General features: G+C 35.9%; 2 protein-coding genes and 1 long non-coding RNA gene across 5 annotated transcripts; all 3 read left to right on the top strand.

The window, feature by feature from the left end:
* The first annotated feature begins 704 nt into the window (after positions 1-704).
* On the top strand, positions 705-3841 carry LOC125607037. Of its 2 annotated transcripts, none has more exons than XR_007338285.1 (6): positions 705-2516; positions 2664-2718; positions 2844-2915; positions 2990-3176; positions 3258-3397; positions 3531-3841. It is a non-coding gene; the product is annotated as an uncharacterized LOC125607037 (long non-coding RNA). The 2 variants fall into 2 exon arrangements; XR_007338286.1 differs by having other exon boundaries at positions 716-2516; positions 2844-2902.
* Positions 3842-8334: 4493 nt separating this feature from the next.
* On the top strand, positions 8335-8912 carry LOC106439640 (60S ribosomal protein L27-3-like). The gene has a single exon (XM_013881130.3). It carries the CDS (start codon positions 8376-8378, stop codon positions 8781-8783), a length of 408 nt encoding a protein of 135 aa, XP_013736584.1. The 5' UTR covers positions 8335-8375; the 3' UTR covers positions 8784-8912.
* A 153-nt stretch (positions 8913-9065) lies between these two features.
* Positions 9066-16614, top strand: LOC106444166 (zinc finger BED domain-containing protein RICESLEEPER 3-like). 2 transcript variants are annotated; one of them, XM_022716575.2, is made up of 7 exons: positions 9066-12152; positions 12229-12371; positions 12463-12545; positions 13093-14664; positions 14755-15073; positions 15144-15234; positions 15364-16613. In XM_022716575.2, the coding sequence occupies exons 4-6, from the start codon at positions 13093-13095 to the stop codon at positions 15230-15232; spliced, it is 1980 nt and encodes a 659-aa protein (XP_022572296.1). In that variant the 5' UTR covers positions 9066-12152; positions 12229-12371; positions 12463-12545; the 3' UTR covers positions 15233-15234; positions 15364-16613. The 2 variants fall into 2 exon arrangements, with proteins under 2 accessions (XP_022572296.1, XP_048632518.1); XM_048776561.1 differs by having other exon boundaries at positions 12463-14664; positions 15364-16614.
* Positions 16615-18332: the final 1718 nt, after the last annotated feature.

Below are 18332 nucleotides of genomic sequence, written 5' to 3'. Positions count from 1 at the left end.
GGTTATCCGGCTAGAGATGTCGCTGGTGGTGATCCTGTGGTAGACGCAGTGGATACGAAGTCCAAAGGCGATGATGATGGGTGTTCTTGGAAAACATGGTATATATATTTCAATTCACTTTCTTCATTCCTACAAAAAAATGCTTTATATATATATATATATATATATATATATATTGGTGATGATTGGTTGGACTTTCACTTAGTACTTTAGCTTTAATTTTTCTTAAAACACCAATCCTAACCAATCATGCTTTAGCTTTATTTTCTAAGTTAAAGTCTAAAGCAAAATTTCATAAATTTTTGTCAATCAAATTGTAGCTTTATGTTTTTATGATACAATAAAAAAAATAAAACTTTAACTTTTCTATTTGTTTTACCCAAAAATCCTACATCCTTATTATTTGGGCTGTAAAAAAAATAAACTCATAACTGAAAAAAACCATGTAATCTTTTTCATCAACATACGAGGTATGCATATAGTATATTCAAATCTTTAGTATATTCGAATCATGATAATCCTTGATCATAAACTAATAATTTAAAGTTAGATAAACTTAAGAATATAAACTATCAACTAAAAACAAAAAGGAAAAATCAATAGATAACATAAGAAAGGAAAACCCTAACGTAACACTTGTTTTATGGAATTCTCGTAGATAAAATTTATTATTATTTAAATGGTGGTTTTCTTTTGACTATTTTTTTTAATTTTAGATGGTTTTCTTTATTTTGGATAAATTTTATAAATTGTTATATTCTTAAATTAACAGAAAAGTTTTTTTACAGCTATAACCGTTTTATCCAATTATGTTTTGTTTTACAAAAGTACAACCAATAATTTACAGCTACAGTTATGATAACTACAACAAAAATCTTCGCAGAAAAATATATTTTAGTAAATGTACAACTACAGCCAATACACTTACAGTACAAATTCTACAATAATTTTTTAACAGTTACAGTCCAACCAATTACACCCATTGATTAGTGTTTTTTTGTGCGACTTATATATATTGATTAGTTGTTTCTATTTATACGTTATTCTTTGCAGAATATTCGCACAGCCTCAAAATGTTTTTGTTTTAATGGTCTGTTTGTGTAGATTTTAGAGATGTGCTTTCTCTATTCTGTTTGGGTTTTAAAATGTTTAACTCATCAGACATTTTTATAGATTTCATTTCAACATGTTAGATGGGATTAAAAGTAGGTGTTAAAAGATTGCTTAATTTTCACCTACTTATATTTTGGGACATTTGCTAAAAACAACCCAAATATTCAAGTCAAATCTAAAAGTGTACCCCACTTTCAGTCAAATGCAAAACAAACCTAAAAGGGTAGTGAAAATACTAGTTAACCCTTATGACCAAACAAAAAAACAGAAATGTATTTTACGTTTCTATCCTTCGGAAGTCTACACGTAATAAAAGAAGTCTACATATATATAGATTTCCTACGATGTCTACCTTATAGACTTATTTTGTAGTCTACACTCTAATTTGATCTAATAATTTAATTTTGAAAATGTATAAAAATAATTATTGTGATATTTTTAACTAATCATCAATATAATGGATAATATGAACTAAATAAATTAAAATTTCATATAATTGAACAATTTTGAAGAATATATACTAATTTGGTTATCATGTGTTAGACAATGTTCATAGTTTAGAAACAAAATGTTCTTACATGTTATGTCTTTTAGTAGTTGATTTCATAGGGTTGGATTTTAGATTTTGTTTTTTTTATTGTTTTGTTATCTTAAATCTGCATAGTAATGTTTAGTAGTTTATATTTTGTACAATTGAGACTTTTTGATTATCAAGCAAAACATTTAGCGTTTGAGATTTGTGGTTTAGGGTTTAGGGTTTCGTAGACCTACAATAAAGTCTATTTATCTGTAGACGTCCTTTTCAGTCTATTTTATTGGTATTTACAAAAAATCTTAAATTTTAAATTAAATTTAGGGTATAGTAGACGTCTTTTTGGTCTACTAGGATACAATTGATTAATTTAGGGTATAGTAGACGTCTTTTTTAGTTTAATAAGACCTGAAATTACAAAAAAGATTGATTAAATTTTGTTTTTATGGAAACGGAAATGATATCATATATTAAACTTATTATAAAAATAAAGAAAAAATAAATAAATTATATATATAAATAAAGAACAAAAAATAATTTATATAAATATATAAATATATATATAAAAAATTGTAATAGACATACCGATTGTAGACCTACTTGTGTGTCTACGGAACCGGAAACAATTTAATTTAACCAAAATAATATAATCTAACAAGTATTAAACCAGAAAAGTTTTAACCTAACCGGATAACTTTCCCGACATATAAATACAATTTTTAGTCTTCATTTGGTAAAAAAAGACAAACCCTAGCGGCCGTTACTCTCTCTCTCTCTCTCTCTCTCGGGCGATTTCCGGTGAAGTCAACCCGTTTCTGCCGCTTACACTGGTTGCCGTCCCGCTGCTGCTGCTATATCTTCCCTCTGTAAGGTAGTAGTCTTCGATTTGTTCTGTTTCATGTTGATTCACAGATTTTGGTCTTTGTTGAAGTCTTTGTCGATGTCGTGTCTCGTCGTCGTTGTCAGAGTCGTGTCGTAGTCGTGCCGTTGTTAAGTAACTTTTTGCTTTTTTTTTCAGATCTGAGCCGGCGAAGGAACATTGTGTATGTATGTCTCTCTATCCAACTGTTGAGGTAATTTTCTCTTTATCTGGTTCATGTCTTGTGTGAATGTACAAACTGATTCGATAAATCTCAGAGTTCAGTTTTGTTTTACCCGTAAGGGCCTGGTTTAAGTTCGAGTGGTTGTTTTTTTGCAGCTTTTGAAGGGCTTGAGAAAGAAGAGGGCCACCTCAAAACAACTAATCACAACAATATTGTAACTTCAGCTCGTAATATTCACTGAACTTGATAGTTAATCCTTGGAGTTTTCCCTTGACATTTCTAGTCTGATTTTTCCTTGCAGGTTCAACTTCTCTACTCTTTTCAAGAGAAATCATGAGTAGGCTATAAGCAATCTAGCTAGAGTAGTGATGATTCTTCTGCCATAACCGGCATTGACAGCTTGCTGGCAAGTGAGGTGCCTATCGGTTATCAGGCTGGGACTTTCACTTTAGAGGACTGACCTACAGTCCTGGCATGGCTCGGTCTAGGTTGGTCCCACTTTTAATTCTGTTAATCATAAGAGCAAAAAAAGATTTGAGTCTTACTTTGTTTATTTGTTTGTTTAACAGGCGTTTAAGAGAGATTCTCCACCGGTTGTAGACTTCAATAGCGATCTTGAAACTCTCTGAGACGAGAAAATTGCAAGAAGGCGGAAGCTTTGTATCCACTGTCAATACTGTATCACAACCAACTGTTACGGACATTGCAGGTTTCTAATTTTTGTCTTTTATTAATGCAAATTGATTTTTAGATTACCGAACTTATGTTTTCTAGATAGACATAGCTTTTATAGATCCATGAGTGTGTATTAAAAGTCAACTCTCCTCTGTTTAATTTTGCAGCATCAGTATGTCTATGGAGTTCTTGTATTTTAAGCCATGGCCACATTCATTGGCCAAGTCTATGTTCTATCGTTGATTGCACTCTTTGTGGCCGCTTCAACTGCCCTGATTGTGCAACCATTTTTTGGCTAGAATTGGAGGATATGAAGTTTTTGGTAATAGGTGTTTGTATTATATGCCTTTGTACTAGCTATATTGTATTGTGCTTTTGTATCACTGCTGTATTATGTAATTTTCTTGGATATTCTGTACTGAAGTGTACTCGACCGAAAGTAGACTTGTTTAATACAACTCCAAATGAATACATCAAAGTTAAGACTCACAGTTCAACAAAATGTCATCACGTAACACAACTTAAAAGCAATAAAACATGGCACATAATACTGACTCAAGACCACAAATTCAATATAAGTTTATAAGTTTCACACTTGTCTATCTCTATTGTAAAATTATGTGCGGTAAGGAGTAAATAAAAACACATAAATACTAATAATCAACATAAGAGAGTCCCATTCTAATATTTCTGATTTTTTTCTCAAGGTACGTAGAAATGATCTTACATATCACTCTTCCATAAACTAACATTCTTCAACCACAACAAGTATTCTCTTTTCACTTTTGAAATTATAAAGTAGACTTATAAAGACATCTACACTTATTAGCTAACTAGATAGTAAAATCAAAATGTTGGTAATTTAATAATTATAAAAGATTATATTTTCAAAATACCTCAAGACCATTAGGATTAACTAACGCATACTGTCAAACTAAAAAATCTTGAAAATACATTACGAATAATACACAAATCCATCTTTTATAGATTTTTCTATGTAGACTTTATAATCCGTCTACATAATAATAGACTGTTTTTTCAGTTTACGTTTGTAGACTGTCAAGTTAGTCTATAATTAGGGTTAGTTTTTGCAATTGAAAAATCCATGGGTTATCATTTGTATTTAAAAAAAAAGTTATGATTTTATATGAGTAGACTTTATTTTCAGTCTACATTTTGAAAAGGTTAGTTTTTGCAATTGACCAGAATTCAACCAGAATTTGATTTTCCAAAGGAGACTTCATTTACAGTCTACATTTTTTAATTTTTTAAAACAGGTTAGTTTTTGCAATTGACCAAATTTGACTTTGTACAAATAGATTGATATGAACGTCTACACATGTGTAGACTTCAACTGAAGTCTACCCCAAATTCGAAAGGTTAGTTTTGCATTTGACCAAAATAAAAAAGTAGACTTCATATGCAATCTACGTTTTTTTTTCCTGAGAATAGTAGACTGAATATGAAGTCTACACTATTTTTTGATTCGGTCAACTATATAATCTTTTAGTCAAATACAAAACTAACCTATTCAACGGAGTTAAAGTTTTGGTCAAATGCAAAATTGACTTTTTGTGGACTTTCATAGCAGTCTACATAATGTAGACTTCTCGTGAAGTCTACTATGAAAAGTCAAAAGTTGCATAGAGTTTGGCCAAATGCAAAAACTAACCTCTTTACGTAAACTTCTTAGTAAGTCTACCTACTTTTTTGTTTTTGTTTTCAAAGGTTAAGATGCAGACTTCTAAGGAAGTCTACTATACAAAAAAAATTATTTTGGTCAATTGCAAAAGTAACCTGTGCGTTGAACAATAGATCGCATCGTACGTCTACACATAAGAGTAGACATACAAAACAGTCTACTATCGCGACACAGATATGAAAAATGACAAAAACCCAGTAAATAGTTATCTTTTTTTTGTGTAAAGCTCGTTTCCACCATTTACCACCGTCCAAGCTCCAAATATGACCAAAAAGAACCACCTTTTTCGACTAACCACTGAATAAACTCGAAAATATGAAAGTTTAGATTACAAAAATGGAAGTTATGAAAGATTTTCAGATGAAAATGAAGAGGAAATGAGAGAAAATGAAGATTTGTTAGTTTAGAAAGAGAAAAAAGTGGTTACAAATTGAATTCTTGAGGTTTTAAGAGCTCAAAAATGGTGGTTTATGGTGGTTGGAAAATTGATGATAATGGTATTGTTGTAAATAAGAAGAAATGTTTAGGGTGTAATAGGTTTTTTCTCATTTTCAAAATTATTAAATAATTATTTAATAATGGCACTTTGGTAAATAATTGAAAAACATAAGGAGGATTTGGAACTTTCAAGGATGAATAGTAATGACAAAAAAAAAGAGGTTGGTTTTGGAATTGACTCCAAATTTTAGGTTGATTTTGAAAAAAGCCCTTATATTTTTTAGAATAAAATCCAACTTCATAGTTTTCAGCTCAATATTTTTCTTTTCCAACTGAACAACCAAACAAAATTCAAATTGTTTCGTACGTAGCTAAACTAAAACTTCTCTATTTCTAGTGTTTTAGAAGATATACGTTACTTTTTAATTAGTACAATATCATATTCCATACATAAAATTGTAAAAAAGCTTACAATTAACCTAAGTGGTATTGTCTTGGCAGTTGTGAAGTGTCCTGCTGTTGTTTCCGTTGTTTTACAGTCTTTCTACTATGCAACTCGGCATGAGAGACTTCGGAGTTAACGGTTTCATGCAAATTATTGGCGTGTATATATATATATTATTTGATGATAATTGTATTAATTACAGCTCTATGTGAAAATGTACTCTACGGATGTTTATCGTTGTTGTGTGTTATTTACATTAAGTGATAATATATAAGTGAATTTGGTTTGTGGAGATGCTATATGTAAGTAACACGCGCATATTTGTATAACAATGTAAATGCAAAACCTACGTCAAAAATTGTAACACAAAAATATATGTTTATAGAGTATATCTACAAATATACATATTTTATTAGAATTCTTTTAAAGAATTTATGTTTATTTAAACCGAATAATCAACAAGCTCAAAAACACCTTGACTTGTTAAATCAGTCTCACAAGTTCTAAGACTACAAATAGTACTCTCAAATATACACATTCCTATATATTAACTTATCAAGCATGAGTCGCATGACCTCTCTCTCTTCTGTTATGTCTAAAATATTTATATTGTCTATTCTGGTCTTTCTACGTACTATATTATGAACGGTTCCAATTTTTCAATGGTCTATTTTAACAAGTTTTGTTTCATCGTGTTTCTTTTTCCAATTTCTGTCCAACCAACCGGGGGTCTTCCATATCTGGTTTAATAAACCAATTAAGCACTCAGATTGATTTTTCCGGTATCACCATATCCCTCGATATCTAAACTTTTCTCCTCCACTGCTCATGCATGTTCTTTTTCTCCCATCAACCCATCCATCCATCATCCTTCAATGTTAACTTTTCTTTTTCTTCTTCTTCTTGTCAATCTGACGTGATTCAAGATAGCTCCTGCGTTCCTTCTCCCACGTCTATGCTTAATAACCTTGTGCTACTTCTTTTGTACCATCCTTCCATCCAATAAGGTATCCATTCCTTGGAGATTTTACAATGTTTGTGATGAGATAGTAATCGCGTTAACGTTGGTCAACGAACCGGACCTGGTTTACAGTGTTTCATTGTTCTTTTAATTATTTAGTTTAATGAGTTTAGTTGTTAATAATGGAGACTGATTCTTCCTAATGTTTAGGAACTTAATCATCCCACTTTTCCCATTTCATCGTTGTATAGGGATCATGATCCCACAATTGCTTCTTGTAACTTTTATCTATTTAAATCAATGAAAACAACAAAAAGAGGTAGTCTTAACTACCCAAAGAAAAATGTATTCGTAGTTTATTCTTGGCAAATTCTCTTTGATTTGAAGAGTTGACCTTAATTGGTATCAAATCACATGTTTCTAGATCAGCAATAGATGATCCTATAACTGGGACCTATCAGTTTGTCTCCTCAAGGTTTTTATGTGGTGTTTCCTTTGTATTGTCGTCTTTTTGGCTTACCACAACGTGGCTTATCCCAAATGTCTCTATTCACCATCAGTTTAATCTAGACTTGAATAGATGGTATAATAACCTCCTTTGGTCCGGTACAATATCTCATTACGTTCTTCTTAATTGTAATGGAACTTTTAAAAGATTGAGAAGGTCTGAAATAATCTATACATACACACGTCCCTCCATTTCTTGTTTCTTGTGGTCGGTCTGATCAAGTTTTGATCAATCCATGACCGGGTGATGAATGACTCACCCATTCGGTACATGCAAAGGCTTGAAGTCGTATAGTGCCATTTCTCACAACATGTATCAAAATTGATGAAAATAGTATAACCTCGTCCTATGACTCATATACCTTCTCCTTTGCCTTCTATATTTCACCCTCTTCTTGTTTTTATCTATGGTTAAACAGTAGTGATCCTCTTGACCCTTGACCATTCATTTCATGGTAGTGCTTTTTTCTATGTTGATCGCTCAAAAATATTTCATTTAGGTTGTAGATCTTTGAATGTAATGTTAGAAATGCATTTAAAATGTATGTTGTCTATTAACAAAAGAGTTATTTTTGGGTTCACCAACCAATAAGATTGTGTTATTTTATATTACATATTTAAAAAAAAAAGAAATAAAATATTATCAACTTATATTATGTTTTTTTTTAAAGGTAAAAAAAATATAGTAATTACAGAAAAAAGATTTAAGAAAAAAAAATATTGTAGTTACAGAAAAAAGATTTTAAAAAAGTATATTGTAAGGCATACTCTATTTTAAAAGTGTGAATAAGGTTGTGAGATATTTGGATTTCAGTAGGCCCAGCCCACTATATATGGGCCGACTGAGAAGCCTTGACTGAGAAGCCTTTCATTTCTACCTTTAGGGTTTCTCCATAGCACACTATATATATTTTCATAGCAAACTATTCTTCGCCGGAAAAAAAAGTAGAGACGAAGCCATGGTTAAGTTTCTGAAGCAGAACAAAGCTGTGATCCTCCTTCAAGGTCGTTATGCCGGCAAGAAGGCTGTGATCATCCGTTCCTTCGACGACGGCAACCGCGAGCGTCCTTACGGACACTGCCTCGTCGCCGGGCTCAAGAAGTACCCCAGCAAGGTCATCCGCAAGGACTCAGCCAAGAAGACGGCGAAGAAGTCGAGGGTCAAGTGTTTCATCAAGGTCGTTAACTACCAGCATCTGATGCCTACTCGTTACACGTTGGACGTGGATCTGAAGGAGGTTGCGACTCTCGAGGCTCTGGCTTCGAAGGACAAGAAGGTGGCGGCTCTTAAGGAGGCTAAGGCTAAGCTCGAGGAGAGGTTCAAGTCTGGAAAGAACAGGTGGTTCTTCACCAAGCTAAGGTTCTGAGAACCGAGTTTCTTTTTATCTTTTGTAATGGAATTTACAGATTGCTTTTGTAGTTCTAGAATGAATGTGGATCATGTTTTGGATGGATTAAGACTTTTTTATTTGAAAGAATTTGCCTTTTTTTAATCATTTTTATCATCATTTGTGTGAAATATGCTGCAAGCTTAATTGCTTTTCAAGGTTCACAGTGCCTAGATCGATATTGAAATGGACTTGTCTGAATTTATTTTGTGTTACATTCTCAAATTTTATAAATCATAGGAAATGCTTTTGTTAAAAGGGATTTGATGCTGGGTGTAATGCAAATGTAAGTCTCTGTCTTTGCTTGTGGGAACACATTAAGGGTCATTGAAGCATACTCAAGTTAGTTGTCACTCTCGATGTACTGTTGGTCTTTTGGTTTTAGATTCGTTGTTTTGTATGAGTTGTTGTTTTTCTGAGCTTGAAATTGATTTCATTTTCATGTTTCATCTTCAACTGCTATGAGTTGAAGTAAATGCTTTGTTATGCATCGGTGAAATGCCAATGTAGTCTCTGTCTTTGCTTCTGGAAGATAAGACTAAACAAATCTGTATACCATACCCTTTGGTTGTTCAGTCTAATCAATACTGCGCCTAGTATTCCGCAAATCCAATCTCTTGTGCTTCGGACATGAAATGAAATAATGTTAGGGGATAGTCAAGATGCTCGTGTTGGTTAACTGCCATTTCCATTTCTTTTCATTTCATTTCGCTTCCGTTCTTTATATTTCACTGGAATTTAATTTGTACTCATTATGTAGTTTCTAGAATGAATGTGGATCATGTTTCGGATGGTTTTTTACTTCTCTGGTTCCTGATTTTGTCTTTTTAGTTAATGATCATTTGCTATATTGTTACTTTAATTTATATGTCGTCACTAGTTTATTAGCAACTAATAAGAGTTCCTGTTTACAGTGATGGATTGATTGTTCTTGAAATGTGTTTCTATAAAATTTGTTTTCTTCATGATCATCATACTGTTATGATGAGTCAAGGTGGCTTTTGTTATTTAGTATTGGTGCTGCATATTATGGGCATTACAGAAGTATTGCTATTCTTGATTAATCTATTAGAGATAGAAGTTAACCACCAACTGCACTACAGTATACATTTTGAGGAGGTTCAAGTCTTTCTCTTTTTAAATTGCAAAGAGGAAAACCAGAGTTGTTGTTTGTGGAATTAGCGTGATTGAGCGTATTACTCTGCTGTTACAATTTCAATTCAGTCTCTTGTTTGCTCAGGCCAGAGCATTTTAAATTTAAAAGTATGAGAAAAGTAATATCCTGAAATTAAAAGTTAAATCAAATCTGCGACCGATATTTTTCTTTTCATATGGAATTGATTATAGTGGAGCTTCTAGAAGGAAGCTTTGCATCCGGAAGTCTCTCAGTATTTCTCAAAACCTTAAGAGACCCATGCCATATAGTCTGTCAGCGAATGGCCTTGCAATCAAAACCGGAAATCAAGTCCGAAAGTCTTGCTGGAAAATAAAACTGGTAGGAGTTAATCCTCTGAAACCACGTAAAAACAATGCATGCAACACAACAAAGTTTGAGAAAAACCAACGAATGATGACTCGAGAAAAACTCAAGAAAACATGAAGAAAACGTTATATCATAAATTAATGGCAAATGCAAAGATCAAATTAGTCATTGAGAAAGATGATATGTCAATCACACACATATGTAAAATAGGCAACCATTGTCACTTTCCCAAACTATATGAAAGAAGAACAAAACACAACGAGTTTGTTCTTGTTTTGCATCTTAACAACAATATCCTCGTTTCTACTTTATAAAAAAGCCAAAGCAGTATTAACTTTATTTGTCCAACGTTGATAACTTATAATATATTTCTTTAGGGTCATTCTTTACCAAAGTTTGCATACTCGTAAGGAAATAATGTGTTGAACCATTAAAGTAAATACTGTTTTTGCTTTTTGTAAAACAGCGAACGACAATCAAATACTCTTTGTTTAAATGTCACCAAACGCTGCACGATGTGTTCATACTACTAAATGAACAATGCATGTTATGTGTGTATATATAGGGACTTGGACCACTTACTACAAAACACACACACACACATACAACAGAACGAAATTAAAACGTGCACCGATTCTGAGAAAGGATGATAGGAACCAACTCAATGAGCCTATTTCTGTTCTTCTCTTCTATTTCAAGTTTTTTATACTCTTCTGCTTCTCTTACACTTTGTCGTCCCGACCAAAGGGACGCACTTCTCGAGTTCAAGAGTGAGTTTGAGCTTGGCAACCCTCCTGAGTTTCTTGACGAGTTATTACATGATTATCTGGTTCCTGTCAATGTAACCTCTTATCCCAAGACAAAATCATGGGCAAACAACAGCGACTGTTGTCAATGGGACGGTATCACATGCGATGCTAACTCAGGTATGGTGACTGGGGTAGACCTTAGTTACAGCTCCCTCCATGGTCATTTCAAACTCAATAGCAGTCTTTTTGTACTGCGACAACTCCGAAATCTCAACCTTGCTTACAACGATTTCAATGCGTCTCCAATCCCGTCTGGCTTCAATAAACTCATGGGGTTAGAAAGACTTAACCTCTCCCACTCTTGGTTTTCTGGTCAGATTCCACCTGAGATTCTTCATCTTACCAAGTTGGTGTCTCTCGACCTTTCTTCTTGTTTTAACCTCTCTCAAAGTCGTCCCTTGTTTATAGATAAACCCTTTCTTGGTCAACTTGCTCAGAACTTAACAAACCTTAGACACCTTGATATGAGCTACGTAAACATTTCCTCAGAAATTCCTCAAATGATCTCAAACCTGACCTCTCTAAGATCAATCTGCCTTCATAAATGCCACTTATTCGGAAGACTTCCTTTGAGTTTTCTTCGGAGTCCTATTATTCAATCAATTGATTTGAGTATGAATCCATATCTAGAATCCTCTCTCCCAGAATTCAATGGAAGTAACTCTCTTGTATATCTGGACCTCTCTGAAACATCTATTTCAAGAGATGTCAAATGGGCCTCATGTCCATGGGCAAACCATGTCCAAACCCATTTGGACTAACCAAATTAGACCCATAAATAAAGCTGTCCAATTGGGTTGATGTCCAATAAATCCCAAATTCGATGGGCTTAACCATCTGGACATGGACGGCCCAATGATCTAAAAAAACTAGGGTTTTCATTTGGGGAAAAATCCAGAGTCGCGATTCTCTCTCTCTCAAACTGTCTCTCTCGAAGTCTCGATTCTCTCTCAAACTCGGCGACGATCCGCCTTTCTCCGCTCTCGGTCCGCCTCTCCCGACTCTCGATCCGCCTCTCCCGACTCTCTAACTTCTTCGATTCGCTTCAGCCTTCAGGTATGTTCTCCTCACTCACTTTTGCGATTTGATGGGTTTTGCGATTTTGATGGGTTTGCGATTTGATTGCTTTTAGTTTGATGGAATGATGGGTTTGCGATTCCACAGAGTCTCGGCTCTCTCACTCTCCTAGATTGAAGAAGCTCTCTCGTCCCGCCTCTCACTCTCGCGTCTGAATCGTCTCCGATCGAAGAACCATATACTTCTCCCGTCTCTCAGGTAAATTGAAACACTCTTCTTCTTCAGATGGGTTTGTTTGCTTGTTTTGCGAGATGGGTTTGTGTTGATGGGTTTCTCTTATTGTGTACAGCTTGAGCCTCACTCTCCTGGATCGAAGAACATTCGACCCTTTCACTCTCAGTCTCTCGAGTCTCTTACTTTCTCACCTCTCAGGTAAATCAGTCACTCTCAGTGGGTTTGTTTGATTGTCTAGTTGATGGGTCTGAGATGGGTTTAGACTTTGAAAAGTAAACTTCACTTGCTTTCATTGTTTATGACTTTGAGATGGGTTTCTGGTTCATGACTTTTAGTCACTCTCTCTGGTTCGTGGCTTTAACATTTAGCTCTCTTGGGTTTGCTTGTTTGAGATTGTGTTTCTAGAATGTGTTTCTGTAACTCAAAACTACGGGTATTATTATTTGTTTCACGACTTGTAACTTGCTTACATTGCTTTAGAATGTTTGATGGTTCTATTGCTTTCATGGCTTGTTTCTAGTTCACAGTTTCTGGTTCATGGTTTGTTTCTAGTTCACGCTTAATGGGTTTGTTTGCTTCTTTAGCGAGATGGGCTCACAGTTTCTAGTTCACGCTTAATGGTTCATGGTTTGTTTGCTTCTTTAGCGTTTCTTCTTTCGTAGCTTGTTTATGTCTTACTGGCTACTGTTGTTTTCTTGCGAGATGTATATGGGTTTCTCTGATGTTTTTTTTTTATTGCTTTCAGATGGATACATTGAGTTTGAACAATGATGATGACTACCTGAGTGACAATGGGGATTCAGAACAGGAAATGGACGAGAACAATCCTGTGGTGGACGAGTCTCTGATGAGTACAGCCGAGGTGAAAGGTAAACACAAGCGTAGACACTCTAAGTGCTGGAACTTTTTTACTATAGAAGGAGATAGGATGCCTGATGGAAAATTTAAATGCGTCTGCAACTACTGTAACCACTTCTACATCATAGACTTACATAGAAGTGGAACCACTACTCTGCTTCGCCACTCAAGAACCTGCTCTAAAACCCCTAATAATACATGTCCTAAGATCGATCAGCTGGTGTTTCGAGAAATGATTGCTGTGGCTATTGTCGAGCATGATCTACCTTACTCCTTTGTTGAGTACAGAAGAGTTCGAGAAGCTTTGCATTATGCCAACCCGACCATAGAGTTTTGGTGTCGAAACACGGCGGTTTCAGATGTTTTTAAGATCTTCGAGAGGGAGAAAATGAAGCTCAGGCAGGTGTTGAGTGAAGTTCCGGGTAGGATCTGTCTAACGACGGATCTATGGAGAGCAATCACAATCGAAGGCTATCTCTGTCTTACTGCCCACTATGTCGACACTGAGTGGAACCTTAGAGCTAAGATCCTCTCCTTCTGTGCTTTCCCTCCACCCCATTCTGGTCCGGCCATTGCCATGAAACTAATGGAGCTGATTAAAGAATGGGGGTTGCAGAAGAAGGTCTTCACAGTAACCGTAGACAATGCCTCCTCAAATGACAACATGCAAGGATTTCTCAAGAGGCAACTTAGAAAGGATTTAGTCTGCGGTGGCGAGTTCTTTCACATCAGGTGTGCTGCTCACATTCTGAATCTCATTGTCCAAGACGGATTAGCGGTGATAAGTGAGGCTTTGGAGAAGATCAGAGACAGTGTTAAGTATGTCAAGGTCAGTGAGTCTAGAGAGTTGCTGTTTCAAGGCTGTGTGGAGACTCTTGGAATTGTTAAGAAAGGCAGTTTAGTTTTGGATGTCACTACGCGGTGGAACTCAACTTATATGATGCTGTCTAGGGCTCTTCACTACAAAGAAGCATTTAAGAATCTTGCAGAAATCGAAGCAAGTTACAAGAGCTTACCTACAGAGTCTGAGTGGTTAAGAGCTGGGCTGATTTGTAATCTGTTACAGCCGTTTGAAGAGATGACAAGGCTCATTTCCGGCTCTTCTTACCCTACCGCGAATCTGTACTTCATGGAAGTATGGAAAATTCAAAATTGGTTGAGTTCAAATGAGTTCCATGAAGATACAGTGATTGCTGATATGGTGGCTTCCATGAGGATGAAGTTTGTTAAGTATTGGGAAGAGTACAGCGACATTTTAGCCATTGCAGCAGTGTTAGATCCTAGGCTAAAGTTCAAGGTTTTGGAGTACTGCTACCACAGTTCAGATCCAGCAACTTGTAAATCCCGAATGGATTACATACGCAAAAGGATGTTGAAGCTGTATGGAGATTACAAGAAGAATACTAGTGCGCATAGTTCACAAGAAGTAGAAGCAAATGCTTTACCATCTGGTTATGGGGTAAGTTACTTAAATTATTTAAATTATTTACCAGAATCAGATGTGTATTCTTCTCTCAACATACGCTTTAATAATCTCTTTTTTTTGCAGGGCTTCTATGAGTTCTTCTCTCAACAAGCAGGAACAAGGAAATCTGCTTTAGATTTGTATCTGAGTGAACCTGTGCTCGATATGGTTGCAAATCAAAAGTTAGATGTCATCAAGTACTGGAGGGACAATGCAAACAGGTTTAAGGAGCTGTCTCGAATGGCATGTGATGTCCTATGCATCCCAATAACAACAGTGTCGTCTGAGTCATCCTTCAGTGTGGGAAGTCGGGTTCTTAGCAAGTACATGAGCCGCCTTCTTCCATCAAATGTCCAAGCTTTGATTTGTGCTAGAAACTGGCTTCGTGGTTTTGAAGTGATTGGTGAGTTTGTTGAATTTATAATTGAGCTTTGATATGTGAAATTATTGATTGAACTTCTTGTTTTTGATAGCTGGATGCGATTTAGATGAGGAAGTTCAGGAAGATGCCAATGAGGAAGCAGAAGGAAATGGAAAGAAGAAGAAGACTCGACACAATTAAAGGTATAATCACTTAGAAACGAGCTGTAGCTGTAATTGTGTTTCTGGTTTAATCACTTAGAAACTGACACAATTCAATGTAGAAGACGTTCTGTTGTTTGCTTGATGGTAATGTTGGGGTCTCTTGTGCAGGTTAATCTCTAATGATGGAGTGAGAGGAAAGACTGAAGTTTAATTATGTGTGTATGAACCTAATCTAATGTATGTATGAACCTAATCTATGCTTTGGAGTTTGAATAATGTATGAACCTAATCTATGCTTTGGAGTTTGAATAATGTATGAACCTAATCTATGTATGTATGAAGCTTATTTAGGCCATTGGATGATGTATGAACTTTATCTATATTTTTAAACTCCATGAAATGTAGTGAAATTATGTTGCATATAAATTTTTGTATTTTAACACTGTTTTTTTAATTGGGCCTCGCGGAATGCCCATTTGGTCTGGACAGTTTGGACATGGTCCAATTTGGACTTAAAAATAATATTGTCCAATAAACTAGTTTGTCCATTTGGACATGCCCATTGGACATGGACAGCCCATTTGACATCTCTACATACCAACCTCCATTGGCAACCTCAAACACTTGAATGTCTTGAGATTTGACAATTGTAACCTCACAGGGAAGATTCCATTTTCAATTGGAAACCTTTCTCTCCTCAACACTCTCCACCTTTCTTCTAATAACTTTGATGGTGAAATCCCATCTTCAATACAAAACCTTAACCAAATGACCAATGTAAATGTGTTGAATAACATGTTCAGTGGAGATTTTCTCACTGCATTACTCAATCTCACAAAGTTAACAGATTTAGCATTAGCCTTCAATCACTTCACAGGCGCTCTTTCTCCTAACATCACTTCACTCTCCAACTTGAAGTACTTTGATGCAAGTTTAAACTCTTTTGTTGGATCAATCCCGTCTACTCTCTTCACCATTCCTTCTTTGGAGACAATATTTTTAAATAATAACCAACTCAGTGGCCCTCTTGAGATTGGGAATATATCTTCAATGTCTAAGCTACAAGAACTAGATCTCTCCCGAAACGATTTGACAGGGCCAATCCCTAGATCCATATCAAAATTTGTCAACCTTGTGTTCCTTGATCTTTCCTATTTGGACACTCAAGCGCCATTTGACTTTGGTATCTTCTAACATCTCAAGTTGCTCAAACATCTTTACCTATCCTACTTAAACACCACCACTGTGATTGATTTGAATAAAATTTCATCCTCGCATCTCGAGTCGCTGACTACATTGCGTCTTTCAGGCAACTATGTTTCACCTAAAAACATGAGTTCAGTTTCCATTCTTTCATCGCAACTGAACAGGTTGAAAATGTCAGACTGTGGTATCACAAGATTTCCAAAGTTCATAAGAACCCAACAACATATGATTTCCTTAGACCTTTCTTACAACGAAATCAAAGGTGGAGTGCCCGGTTGGTTATGGAAACTTCCAAAACTGACGTATGCTGATCTCTCCAACAACATGTTCAGCGGTTTCATACAATTCCCAAAACATCTCTCAAAAACGCAGATGGAAGTGATATCTCTGAGCGAAAATAACTTCTCAGGAGAGATTCCCATATCGATATGTGATATGACTTCCCTAGAAGTTGTGGACTTATGATAGGATCAAAGATCGTAACTACTGAAAATACACTCTTTATTGATGAAGCAACTCGAGAATTACAACAATGGAGGATTCTATCACCTGAATCCTCAACTACTCTATCACCTGAGTAGCTCTCAGCTCATATGCTAAGATTCACAATTGTAAACTCTCGATAACCGTCTAACAAACTCTCAGCTAGTATTTATAGTCTCTCTACTTAACACACACGTGTCTTTATTTCATCCTTTATTATTCTTCAAGCTTCTTCGTTCAGCTCCGCGACTCCTCTCATCTCTTCACTCTTCTTCAGTCTTCTCCTCTCATAAGTATGCTTGTACCTATCAATACTCCCCCCATTGAGAGCAAGCTTGCCCTCAAGCTTGTAATCTGGAAAATGATCCTCAAACTCCCTCAACCCCATCCACGAGTCCTCATGGTCCAAGGAGTTTTGCCAACGAACCAATAATTCCACCATGCCATCATCTTGAACACGAGAAGCCAATACATCCGCTGGTTCCATAACAATGTTCTCCAAATCTGTGCAAGTAGGTGGAACCACCTGACGAACTTGATCTTGTCCCAACGCCGCTTTCAACTGTGAAATGTGAAAGACAGGGTGTATTTTGGATTCAATAGGTAACCTTAAACGATAAGCTACCTTTCCCACCTTCTCTGTAATCTCATATGGTCCAAAGTACTTCGCAGCAAGTTTCTGACAATAACGTTTGACCACTGTGTTCTGACGAAATGGCTTCAACTTAAGATACACCAAGTCGCCCACCGTAAACTGAACATCTCGCCTATGTTTGTCGGCTTGAGACTTCATCAAAGACTGAGCCCTAGCCAAGTGAAGACGAATCTGAACCAACATAGCATCTCTCTCCTTCAGTGCAGATTCCAACTCAAAGTTCAGTGTTGAACCCTTTTCAAATCGTAACAACCGAGGCGGTTCCCGGCCGTAGACGACCTGGAATGGCGTTGCTTTTAACGCAGTATGAAATGATGTATTATACCATAGCTCAGACCATGCGAGGAACTTATACCACGTCTTAGGATGTCCTGATGCAAAGCATCTAAGATAGGTCTCCATACATCGATTCAATACCTCTGTTTGACCGTCTGTTTGTGGATGAAAAGCTGTACTATACTTCAGTTTAGTGCCCGAGAGACGAAACAAATCTTTCCAAAAGTTGCTCAAAAAAATCCTGTCACGATCCGAGACAATTGACTTTGGAAAGCCGTGGAGACGAACAACCTCTGACATGAATTTACTTGCCACATCCACTGCTGTAAACGGGTGTTTCAGTCCTATAAAGTGGCCATATTTACTCAAGCGATCAACAACGACCATGATCACGTTAATACCGTGAGAAGTAGGCAGACCTTCCACAAAATCCATTGAGATATCTTCCCATACACGCTCCGGAACTGGTAGGGGTTGTAGTAACCCTGCTGGTGATAGTGTAGAGTACTTGTGAGTT

This window comes from Brassica napus, chromosome A3 (genome assembly GCF_020379485.1).
Source record: "Brassica napus cultivar Da-Ae chromosome A3, Da-Ae, whole genome shotgun sequence".
Lineage (NCBI taxonomy): Eukaryota > Viridiplantae > Streptophyta > Magnoliopsida > Brassicales > Brassicaceae > Brassica > Brassica napus.
Note: the sequence above shows the minus strand (reverse complement) of the source record. Positions and strands in the feature narration are given on the sequence as shown.

Excerpts from the sequence above, each read along its gene's own strand:
- LOC106439640 (XM_013881130.3), top strand. The coding sequence starts at position 8,376 with ATGGTTAAGTTTCTGAAGCAGAACAAAGCTGTGATCCTCCTTCAAGGT.
- LOC106444166 (XM_048776561.1), top strand. The coding sequence starts at position 13,069 with ATGTTTTTTTTTTATTGCTTTCAGATGGATACATTGAGTTTGAACAAT. Across the intron at positions 14,665-14,754 it reads CTTTACCATCTGGTTATGGG|GGCTTCTATGAGTTCTTCTC; the intron begins GTAAGTTACTTA and ends TTTTTTTTGCAG. Across the intron at positions 15,074-15,143 it reads TCGTGGTTTTGAAGTGATTG|CTGGATGCGATTTAGATGAG; the intron begins GTGAGTTTGTTG and ends TGTTTTTGATAG.